Genomic DNA, 12,331 nt, shown 5'->3' on the forward strand with positions numbered 1-12,331 from the left:
TCACGCCCCCATATCAATAGTAACCTGCCTATAGATCTGCGTGGCCCCCTTGAAGCTGGAGGCCACCAGGAAGTGCCTGTGCCCCATAGATATGGGGGCGAAGGAGCGCGGCGATGGGGCCAGGAGCTCCTGCATGGGCTCCAGCTGCCCCCCAGGCCCCAGGCGATAGACCCGGCTCGGGGCATAGTCGTTGCCCAATAGGACATAACGGTGGCCACCAATGGACAGGGGCTGGAAGACCAAAGAGCCACGAGCAGGGACGTGTTGGACCTCACGGAACATGGAGCCCTCCCAGCGCATCACCTGGGGGGAGATGGGTTAGGTTGGGTTTAGCTGGGTTGGGTTTAGTTGGGTTGGGTTTAGTTGGGTTGGGTTTAGTTGGGTTGGGTTTAGTTGGGTTGGGTTGGGTTGAGTTGGGTGATGGTCATCATAGGGATGGGTTGGGTTGGGTTAAGTTGAGTTGGGTTAAGTTGGATGATGGTCACCATTGGAATGGGTTGGGTTGGGTTGAGTTGGGTTGAGTTGAGTTGGATGATGGTCATCATAGGGATGGATTAGGTTGGGTTGGGTTGAGTCAGTGATGGTCATCGTAGGGATGAGTTGGGTTGGGTGATGGTCATGATAGGCATGGGTTGGATTGGGTGGAATTGGATGACGGTCATCATAGGGATGGTTTGAGGTGGGTTGGGTTGGGTGATGGTCATCATAGGGATGAGTTGGATTGAGTTGAGTTTGGTTTGGTTAAGGTGGGTTGGGTTGGGTTGAGTTGGGTTGAGTCAAGTCAATGCCAGTCACCATCAGAACAGGATGTGTTGCATTGGGTGATGCCCCCATCCCAAGTCCAACCCCTCATTATGCCATTGCCCTCCCACCCCTCCCCAACCCCCACATCCCATTGCCCTCCATTGATCCCTATTGATCCCCATTGATCCCCATTGACACCCATTGACTCCCATTGATCCCCATTGATCCCCATTGACACCCATTGACTCCCATTGATCCCCATTGATACCCATTGATACCCATTGATCCCCATTGATCCCCATTGACACCCATTGATCCCCATTGACCCCCATTGACTTCCATTGATCCCCATTGATCCCCATTGACTCCCATTGATCCCCATTGACCCCCTTGACTCCCATTGACTTCCATTGACTCCCATTGACCCCCATTGATCCCCATTGACCCCCATTGACTCCCATTGTCTCCCATTGATCCCCATTGACCCCATTGACTTCCATTGCCCCCCATTGACTCCCATTGACTCCCATTGCCCCCCATTGACCCCCATTGATCCCATCACCCCATTGATCTCACCTTAGCATCCCCCAGGAACCTACTCAAGCACAGGAACACATTCCCCCTCATCCTGAAGTGCTTTGCCGCATACACATCCGGCACATGTGGTATATCCGTATGGGGCACGAACCCAGCCCCACTCCACCTATACACCAGCGGCCTCCGTGCCCCACTGCACAGCACCAGGGCCGGGCTGCCCCCCAGCTCCAGGAACTCCATATGGGTATCCCGGTGCCAAGGCCTCAATGACTGGTGCCGGTAGAACCCACGTCCGCCCCATCGGTATATGGCGCTCGTGCCCCCCTTGGAGCTGTCGGTGACCCCCAAGTACCAATGGGGGCCCAGGCGGGCGCTGCTGACGCTATGGGGCCGGCGGAGGAGGCCGGACCCCAATGTCTGTATGAGGGTGAATGGGGAACCGGGACCCCCAGAGCGGAGCCAGACGGAGGAACTTGGGGGGCTGAGCTGGGCCATGATGAGGAGGAGGGAGCCAGAGAGGGGGATGGGGTGGCAGGCGATGGGGGAGGTGCCTGTGGGGCAATGGAGATCAATGGGGGTCAATGGGGGGCGATAAGGGTCAATGGGAGTCAATGGGGGTCAATGGGGATCAATGGGGATCAATGGATATCAATGGGAGTCAATGGGGATCAATGGAAGTCAATTGGGGTCAATGGGGATCAATGGAAGTCAATGGGAGTCAATGGGGGTCAATGGGATCAATGGGGATCAATGGGTATCAATGGGAGTCAATGGGAGTCAATGGGGGTCAATGGAGATCAATGGGAGTCAATGGGGATCAATGGGTGTCAATGGAAGTCAATGGGGATCAATGGGGATCAATGGGTGTCAATGGCAGTCAATGGGTATCAATGGGGGTCAATGGGGATCAATGGGGATCAATGGGGATCAATGGGAGTCAATGGGAATCAATGGGTGTCAATGGAAGTCAATGGGGATCAATGGGGATCAATGGGTGTCAATGGGAGTCAATGGGGATCAATGGGGAACCGGGACCCCCAGAGCGGAGCCAGACGGAGGAACTTGGGGGGCTGAGCTGGGCCATGATGAGGAGGAGGGAGCCTGAGAGGGGGATGGGGTGGCAGGCGATGGGGGAGGTGCCTGTGGGGGGTAATAGGGTGTCAGTGGGGCAATGGGGTCAATGGGGATCAATGGGGATCAATGCGGGTCAATGGGAGTCAGTGGGGGTCAATGGGGATGAATGGAAGTCAATGGGGGTCAATGGGAGTCAATGGGAATCAATGGGTGTCAATGGGTGTCAATGGGGATCAATGGGTATCAATGGGGATCAATGGAAGTCAATGGGAATCAATGGGAATCAATGGGGGTCAATGGGTGTCAATGGGTGTCAATGGGGATCAATGGAAGTCAATGAGAGTCAATGGGGGTCAATGGAAGTCAATGGGAGTCAATGGGGTCAATGGGTGTCAATGGAAGTCAATGGGTGTCAATGGAAGTCAATGGGTGTCAATGGAAGTCAATGGGGGTCAATGGGAGTCAATGGGGATCAATGGGTGTCAATGGGTGTCAATGGGAGTCAATGGGAGTCAATGGGAGTCAATGGGGATCAATGGGGATCAATGGGGAACCGGGACCCCCAGAGCGGAGCCAGACGGAGGAACTTGGGGGGCTGAGCTGGGCCATGATGAGGAGGAGGGAGCCCGAGAGGGGGATGGGGTGGCAGGCGATGGGGGACGTGCCTGTGGGGGGCAATAGGGTGTCAGTGGGGCAATGGGGTCAATGGGATCAATGGAAGTCAGTGGGGGTCAATGGGATCAATGAGGGGCAATGGAGGTCAAGGGAGGTCAATGGGATCAATGGGGATCAATGGGGGTCAATGGGGATCAATGGGGTCAATGGGGGTCAATGGGAGTCAATGGGTATCAATGGAAGTCAATGGGGATCAATGGGGTCAATGAGGATCAATGGGAGTCAATGGGTATCAATGGGGATCAATGGAAGTCAATGGAGTCAATGGGGATCAATGGGGGTCAATGGGGATCAATGGGGGTCAAAGGGGATCAATGGGGATCAATGGAAGTCAATGGGAGTCAGTGGGGATCAATGGGAGTCAATTGGGTCAATGGGATCAATGGGACTCAATAGGGTCAATGGGGATGGGGTCAATGGGATCAATGGGGATGGGCTCAATGGGGGTCAGTGGGGATCAATGGGTCTAAGTGGGAATGAGGATCAATGGGGGTGATGGGGGTGATGGGATCAATGAGGATCAATGGGTGTCAATGTGGTCAATGGGAGTCAATGAGGGGCAATGGGGATCAATGGGAGGCAATGGAATCAATGGGATCGATGGGGATCAATGGGGATCAATGGGGTCAATAGGGATCAATAGGGATCAATGGGTCTCTATGGGGTTTCAATAGGGTCTCACCATTGATGACCGCGGGCGCCCGGAACCTGCCCTCCAGCTGGTCCCACTCCAGGAGGGCACAGGCTCCGCTATGGGGCTGGGCCAGGACCACCCCCCCCTGCCCCCCAAGTGCGAAGGGCTCAGCTGACAGCGACGAGAAGGGCAGAGACTGGAAGGGGCGAAGCTCTGTGGGGCAGCCCCATAGGGAGGTCAGGGCATGGGGGTCTATGGGGGCTATGGGGTTATATGGGGCTCTATGGGGATCTATGGGGTTCTATAGGGCTGGGGTCCTATGGGGTCCTATGTGTCAGGATATGGGGTCCTATGGGGTTCTATGGGGTCCTATGGGTCCTATGGGGTCCTATGGGGCTGGGGTGCATTCCTATGGGGTCCTATGGGGTTCTATGGGGCTGGGGTCCTATAGGGTTCTATGGGGTTCTATGGGGTCCTATGGGGTTCTATGGGGGCTTATGGGTATCTATGGGTCCTATGGGTTTCTATGGGGTTCTATAGGGTTCTATGGGGTCCTATGGGTATCTATGGGGTTCTATGGGGCAGGCTCCGCTATGGGGCTGGGCCAGGACCACCCCCCCCTGCCCCCCAAGTGCGAAGGGCTCAGCCGACAGCGACGAGAAGGGCAGAGACTGGAAGGGGCGAAGCTCTGTGGGGCAGCCCCATAGGGAGGTCAGTGTATGGGGTCCTATGGGGGCTATGGGGGTCTATGGGGGTCTATGGGGTTCTATGGGGATGAAGCTCTGTGGGGCAGCCCCATAGGGAGGTCAGGGCATGGGGTCCTATGGGGGCTATGGGGGTCTATGGGGGTCTATGGGGTTCTATGGGGATGAAGCTCTGTGGGGCAGCCCCATAGGGAGGTCAGGGCATGGGGCTCTATGGGTGTCTATGGGGGTCTATGGGGTTCTATGGGGTTCTATGGGGATGAAGCTCTGTGGGGCAGCCCCATAGGGAGGTCAGGGCATGGGGTCCTATGGGGGCCTATGGGGTTATATGGGTATCTATGGGGTTATATGGGGTCCTATGGGGGCCTATGGGGCCTATGGGGGTCTATGGGGTTCTATGGGTCTGCAGCTCTGTGGGGCAGCCCCATAGGGAGGTCAGGGCATGGGGTCCTATGGGGTCTATGGGGCTCTATGGGGTCCTATGGGGTTATATGGGGTTCTATGGGGGTCTATGGGTTCTATGGGGCTCTATGGGGGTCTATGGGGTTCTATGGGGCACTATGGGGTTCTATGGGGTTCTATGGGGTTCTATGGGTATCTATGGGGGTCTATGGGGCCACAGCTCTGTGGGGCAGCCCCATAGGGAGGTCAGGGCATGGGGGCTATGGGGGACTATGGGTTCTATGGGGGACTATGGGGGGCTATGGGGGCCTATTGGGCTCTATGGGGTCCTATGGGTCCTATGGGGTCCTATAGGGCTGGGGTGGGTCCTATGGAGCTGGGGTGCATTCCTATGGGGTCCTATGGGGTTCTATGGGGCTGGGGTCCTATAGGCTTCTATGGGGTTCTATGGGGTCCTATGGGGTTCTATGGGGGCTTATGGGTATCTATGGGTCCTATGGGGTTCTATGGGGGCCTATGGCTTTCTATGGGTCCTATGGGGTTCTATGGGGTTCTATGGGGTACTATGGGGTTCTATGGGGGCCTATGGGGTTCTATGGGTCCTATGGGGTCCTATGGGGCTGGGGTTCTATGGGGTCCTATGGGTCAGGATATGGCGTCCTATGGGGCTGGGGTGGGTCCTATGGGGGCCTATGGGGTCCTATGGGGTTCTATGGGGTCCTATGGGGCTGGGGTCCTATGGGGTCCTATGGGTTAGGATATGGGGTCCTATGGGATTCTATGGGGTTCTATGGGGTCCTATGGGTATCTATGGGGTTCTATGGGGCAGGCTCCGCTATGGGGCTGGGCCAGGACCACCCCCCCCTGCCCCCCAAGTGCGAAGGGCTCAGCCGCCAGCGACGAGAAGGGCAGAGACTGGAAGGGGCGAAGCTCTGTGGGGCAGCCCCATAGGGAGGTCAGGGCATGGGAGCTATGGGGGCTATGGGGGCCTATGGGGTTCTATGGGGGTCTATGGGGTTCTATGGGGGTCTATGGGGTCCTATGGAGGCCTATGGGGTTCTATGGGGCTGAGGTGCATTCCTATGGGGTCTTATGGGGTCCTATAAGGTTCTATGGGGGCCTATGGGGTTCTATGGGGCCGCAGCTCTGTGGGGCAGCCCCATAGGGTGGTCAGTGCATGGGGGCTGCTATGGGGCACTATGGGAATCTATGGGGGTCTATGGGGTTATATGGGGTACTATGGGGTTCTATGGGGCTGGGATGGGTCCTATGGGGCTGGGGTGCATTCCTATGGGGTCCTATGGGGTTCTATGGCGCTGGGGTCCTATAGGGTTCTATGGTGTTCTATGGGGTCCTATGGGGTTCTATGGGGTCCTATGGGTATCTATGGGGTCCTATAGGGACCTATGGGTCCTATGGGGTCCTATGGGTCCTATGGGGTTCTATGGGGGCCTATGGGTTCTATGGGGGCCTATGGGTCCTATAGGTCTCTATGGGTCCCAATGGTTCCCTATGGTTCCCCCATACCTGTCCTGAGGCACTGGAAGTCTCGGGGCTGCAGCTGCCCCACAGGTGTCCCCCGGAGCTGGGGGGGACTCTGACAGACCCCAAGTTCAGTGGGGACAGAGGCTCTGTCCAACCAGGTCAGCAGCCAACGTATGGGGCACGAGCACTGGAACGGGTTCCCCCGGAGGTCCCTGCCCCATAGTGAACAATGGGGGTCAATGGGAGTCAATGGGGATCAATGGGGGTCAATGGGTGTCAATAGGGATCAATGGGAGACAATGGGGATCAATGGGAGTCAATGGGATCAATGGGTGTCAATGGGGATCAATGGGTATCAATGGGGGTCAATGGGGATCAATGGGAGTCAATGGGATCAATGGGGGTCAATGGGGATAAATGGGGATCAATGGGTGCCAATGGGGGTTAATGAGGTCAATGGGAGTCAATGGAAGTCAATGGGGATCAATGGGGGTCAATGGGGATCAATGGGATCAATGGGAGTCAATGGGGGTCAATGGGGATCAATGGGTGTCAATAGGGATCAATGGGGATCAATGGGGATCAATGGGGATCAATGTGGATCAATGGGGACAGAGACACTGTCCAACCAGGTCAGCAGCCAACGTATGGGGCACGAGCACTGGAACGGGTTCCCCCGGAGGTCCCTGCCCCATAGCGACCAATGGGGGTCAATGGGGGTCAATGGGAGTCAATGGGGATCAATGGGAGTCAATGGGAGTCAATGGGTATCAATGGGGGTCAATGGGAGTCAATGGGAGTCAATGGAAGTCAATGGGGATCAATGGGGGTCAATGGGGATCAATGGGTGTCAATGGGAGTCAATGGGAGTCAATGGGATCAATGGGGATCAATGGGGACTGAGGCTCTGTCCAACCAGGTCAGCAGCCAACGTATGGGGCACGAGCACTGGAACGGGTTCCCCCGGAGGTCCCTGCCCCATAGCGACCAATGGGGGTCAATGGGAGTCAATGGGGATCAATGGGGATCAATGGGGATCAATGGGGATCAATGGGTGTCAATGGGATCAATGGGAGTCAATGGGAGTCAATGGGGATCAATGGGTGTCAATGGGCGGCAATGGGCGTCAATGGGGATCAATGGGTGTCAATGGGCGGCAATGGGCGTCAATGGGGATCAATGGAGTCAATGGGGATCAATGGGGGTCAATGGGAGTCAATGGGATCAATGGGGATCAATGGGGGTCAATGGGGATCAATGGGAGTCAATGGGATCAATGGGTGTCAATAGGAGTCAATGGGGATCAATGGGAGTCAATGGGTGTCAATGGGATCAATGGGGATCAATGGGGGTCAATGGGGATCAATGGGGATCAATGGGGGTCAACGGGTGTCAATCGGGATCAATGGGAGTCAATGGGTGTCAATGGGATCAATGGGGATCAATGGGTGTCAATGGGAGTCAATGGGGATCAATGGGTGTCAATGGGATCAATGGGGATCAATGGGGCCCAATAGGTATCAATGGGGATCAATGGGGATCAATGGGATCAATGGGAGTCAATGGGGATCAATGGGGATCAATGGGGATCAATGGGAGTCAATGGGGATCAATGGGATCAATGGGGATCAATGGGTGTCAATGGGTGTCAATGGGGGTCTATGGGGATCAATGGGGATCTATGGGATCAATAGGGATCTATAGGGTGCCCCACACCCCCCACATCACCTACAGTTGGTTCAGGGTCTCCAGGCCCTGGAACAGACCCTTGGGCAGCGTCTGCAGGTGGTTGTTGGCCAGACTCCTATGGGGGATATGGGGTATGGGACCCATAGAGACCCATAGGGACCCATAGAGCCCCATAGAGACCCATAGAGACACATAGAGACACATAGAGACCCATAGAGACCCATAGAGATACATAGAGACACATAGAGACACATAGAGACCCATAGGGACCCATAGAGACCCATAGGGACCCATAGGGACCCATAGAGACACATAGAGACACATAGAGACACATAGAGACACATAGAGACCCATAGAGACCATAGAGACACATAGAGACACATAGAGACCCATAGAGACCATAGAGACACATAGAGACACATAGAGACCCATAGGGACCCATAGAGACCCATAGGGACCCATAGAGACACATAGAGACACATAGAGACACATAGAGACACATAGAGACACATAGAGACACATAGAGACACATAGAGACCATAGAGACACATAGAGACCATAGAGACACATAGAGACACATAGAGACCCATAGAGACCATAGAGACACATAGAGACACATAGAGACCCATAGGGACCCATAGAGACCCATAGGGACCCATAGAGACACATAGAGACACATAGAGACACATAGAGACACATAGAGACACATAGAGACCATAGAGACACATAGAGACACATAGAGACACATAGAGACCATAGAGACACATAGAGACCATAGAGACACATAGAGACACATAGAGACACATAGAGACACATAGAGACACATAGAGACCATAGAGACACATAGAGACACATAGAGACACATAGAGACCATAGAGACACATAGAGACCATAGAGACACATAGAGACACATAGAGACACATAGAGACACATAGAGACACATAGAGACCATAGAGACACATAGAGACCATAGAGACACATAGAGACACATAGAGACACATAGAGACACATAGAGACACATAGAGACACATAGAGACCATAGAGACACATAGAGACACATAGAGACACATAGAGACCATAGAGACACATAGAGACCATAGAGACCCCATAGAGCCCCATAGTGACCCCTTAGAGACCCCATAGAGACCACATAGAGCCCCATAGAGACCCCATAGAGACTCATAGAGACACATAGAGACACATAGAGACACATAGAGACACATAGAGACACATAGAGACACATAGAGACACATAGAGACACATAGAGACACATAGAGACCATAGAGACACATAGAGACACATAGAGCCCCATAGACACCCCATAGAGCCCCATAGGGCCCCACAGTCACTCACAGGTAGAGCAGCCCCCGCAGACCCCTCAGAGCTGTTGGGGCAATGGAGCCCAAATCATTGTCCTCAATGAACCTGGGGACACCCAGTATGGACCAGTATGGACCAGTATGGACCAGTATGGACCAGTATGGCCCCAGTGCCCTCCCATTGCCATCCCAGTGCCCTCCCAGTGCCCTCCCAGTCTATCCCAGTCTATCCCAGTCCATCCCAGTGCCCTCCCAGTCTATCCCAGTGCCCTCCCAGTCTATCCCAGTCTATCCCAGTCCATCCCAGTGCCCTCCCAGTCTATCCCAGTCTATCCCAGTCCATCCCAGTGCCCTCCCAGTCTATCCCAGTGCCCTCCCAGTCTATCCCAGTCTATCCCAGTCCATCCCAGTGCCCTCCCAGTCTATCCCAGTCTATCCCAGTGCCCTCCCAGTCTATCCCAGTCTATCCCAGTCTATCCCAGTCTATCCCAGTCTATCCCAGTCTATCCCAGTGCCATCCCAGTCTATCCCAATCTATCCCAGTCCATCCCAGTCTATCCCAGTCTATCCCAGTCCATCCCAGTCTATCCCAGTCCATCCCAGTCTATCCCAGTCTATCCCAGTCTATCCCAGTCTATCCCAGTACCCTCCCAGTCTATCCCAGTTCATCCCAGTCTATCCCAGTCCATCCCAGTGACCTCCCAGTCTATCCCAGTCTATCCCAGTGCCCTCCCAGTCTATCCCAGTCTATCCCAGTGCCCTCCCAGTCTATCCCAGTCCATCCCAGTGCCCTCCCAGTCTATCCCAGTCTATCCCAGTCTATCCCAGTGCCATCCCAGTCTATCCCAATCTATCCCAGTCCATCCCAGTCTATCCCAGTCTATCCCAGTCTATCCCAGTCCATCCCAGTCTATCCCAGTCTATCCCAGTCTATCCCAGTACCCTCCCAGTCTATCCCAGTTCATCCCAGTCTATCCCAGTCCATCCCAGTGACCTCCCAGTCTATCCCAGTCTATCCCAGTGCCCTCCCAGTCTATCCCAGTCTATCCCAGTGCCCTCCCAGTCTATCCCAGTCCATCCCAGTGCCCTCCCAGTCTATCCCAGTCTATCCCAGTCTATCCCAGTGCCATCCCAGTCTATCCCAATCTATCCCAGTCCATCCCAGTCTATCCCAGTCTATCCCAGTCTATCCCAGTCCATCCCAGTCTATCCCAGTCTATCCCAGTCTATCCCAGTACCCTCCCAGTCTATCCCAGTTCATCCCAGTCTATCCCAGTCCATCCCAGTGACCTCCCAGTCTATCCCAGTGCCCTCCCAGTCTATCCCAGTCCATCCCAGTCTATCCCAGTCTATCCCAATGCCCTCCCAGTCTATCCCAGTCCATCCCAGTCTATCCCAATCTATCCCAGTGCCCTCCCAGTCAATCCCAGTCTATCCCAGTGCCCTCCCAGTCAATCCCAGTCTATCCCAGTCCATCCCAGTCTATCTCAGTGCCCTCCCAGTCTATCCCAGTCTATCCCAGTCTATCCCAGTCTATCCCAGTCCATCCCAGTCTATCCCAGTCTATCTCAGTGCCCTCCCAGTCTATCCCAGTCTATCCCAGTCCATCCCAGTCTATCCCAGTCTATCCCAGTCCATCCCAGTCTATCCCAGTCTATCCCAGTCTATCCCAGTCCATCCCAGTCTATCCCAGTCCATCCCAGTACCACTCACAGGTACTCCAGCAGCATCAGGCCAGAGAATGCTCCGTCCCCAATGGTCCCCAAGCGCCCGGTACTGATCAACCTATAGGGACCCCATAGAGACCCATAGAGACCCATAGAGACCCATAGAGACACATAGAGACCCCATAGAGACCCCATAGAGACACATAGAGACACATAGAGACACATAGAGACACATAGAGACACATAGAGCCCCATAGAGACCCCATAGAGCCCCATAAAGACCCATAGAGACCCATAGAGACCCATGAGACCCATAGAGACCCCATAGAGACACAGAGAGACCCCATAGAGACCCTATAGAGACCCATAGAGACCCATAGAGACCCATAGAGACCCATAGAGCCCCATAGAGACCCCATAGAGCCCCATAGAGCCCCATAGAGACCCCATAGAGACACATAGAGACCCATAGAGACCCCATAGAGACCCATAGAGACCCATAGAGACCCCATAGAGACACCATAGAGACCCCATAGAGACCCATAGAGACCCATAGAGACCCCATAGAGACCCATAGAGACCCATAGAGCCCCATAGAGACCCATAGAGCCCCATAGAGACCCATAGAGACCCCATAGAGACCCATAGAGACCCCATAGAGACCCCATAGAGACCCCATAGAGACCCCATAGAGACCCATAGAGACCCCATAGAGACACATAGAGACCCCATAGAGACCCATAGAGACCCCATAGAGACGCCATAGAGCCCCATAGAGACCCCATAGAGACCCCATAGAGACCCATAGAGACCCATAGAGACCCCATAGAGACCCCATAGAGACCCCATAGAGCCCCATAGAGACCCATTGAGACCCCATAGAGACCCCATAGAGCCCCAAAGAGACCCATAGAGACCCCATAGAGACCCATAGAGACCCCATAGAGACCCCATAGAGCCCCATAGAGACCCATAGAGACCCCCTAGAACCCCATAGAGCCTCATAGAGACCCCATAGACACCCCATAGACACCCCATAGAGCCCCATAGAGACCCACAGAGACCCCATAGAGCCCCATAGAGCCCCATAGAGACCCCATAGAGCCCCATAGAGACCCATAGAGCCCCATAGAGACCCCATAGAGACCCATAGACCCCATAGGCCCCATGGGGTCCTCACAGCAGCTGTAGGTTGGGGGTGTCCCTGAAGCTGCCTTCAGCCAGGACCTCGATCTGGCGCCGAACCAGAGACCTGCGGGACCAGTATGGACTGGGGTGGACTGGGTTAGACTGGGTTATACTGGGTTATACTGGGATGGATTGGGATGGACTGGGTTAAACTGGGATGGACTGGGTTATACTGGGATGGACTGGGTTATACTGGGATGGACTGGGATCTAA

At 54.7% G+C, this 12,331-nt stretch overlaps 1 protein-coding gene across 1 annotated transcript; it reads right to left on the reverse strand.

Annotated features, from left to right (window-relative positions):
* Positions 1-12,099, reverse strand: LOC117437702 (leucine-rich glioma-inactivated protein 1-like). The gene is made up of 9 exons (XM_034072273.1): positions 12,086-12,099; positions 10,977-11,048; positions 9,298-9,369; positions 7,988-8,059; positions 6,298-6,467; positions 3,713-3,877; positions 2,907-3,020; positions 1,321-1,832; positions 1-303 (listed from the first exon to the last, which is right to left on the reverse strand). Exons 1-9 carry the CDS (start codon positions 12,097-12,099, stop codon positions 1-3), a joined length of 1,494 nt encoding a protein of 497 aa, XP_033928164.1.
* Positions 12,100-12,331: the final 232 nt, after the last annotated feature.

The sequence above is a fragment of the Melopsittacus undulatus genome, chromosome 26 (assembly GCF_012275295.1).
Source record: "Melopsittacus undulatus isolate bMelUnd1 chromosome 26, bMelUnd1.mat.Z, whole genome shotgun sequence".
NCBI lineage: Eukaryota > Metazoa > Chordata > Aves > Psittaciformes > Psittaculidae > Melopsittacus > Melopsittacus undulatus.

What these genes read in the sequence shown, in the direction of transcription:
- LOC117437702 (XM_034072273.1), bottom strand. An exon ending in CTGATGCTGCTGGAGTACCT is followed by an intron (nt 9,370 to 10,976) that starts GTGAGTGGTACT and finishes GGGTGTCCCCAG; the next exon opens with GTTCATTGAGGACAATGATT. An exon ending in CTGCGGGGGCTGCTCTACCT is followed by an intron (nt 8,060 to 9,297) that starts GTGAGTGACTGT and finishes TATCCCCCATAG; the next exon opens with GAGTCTGGCCAACAACCACC.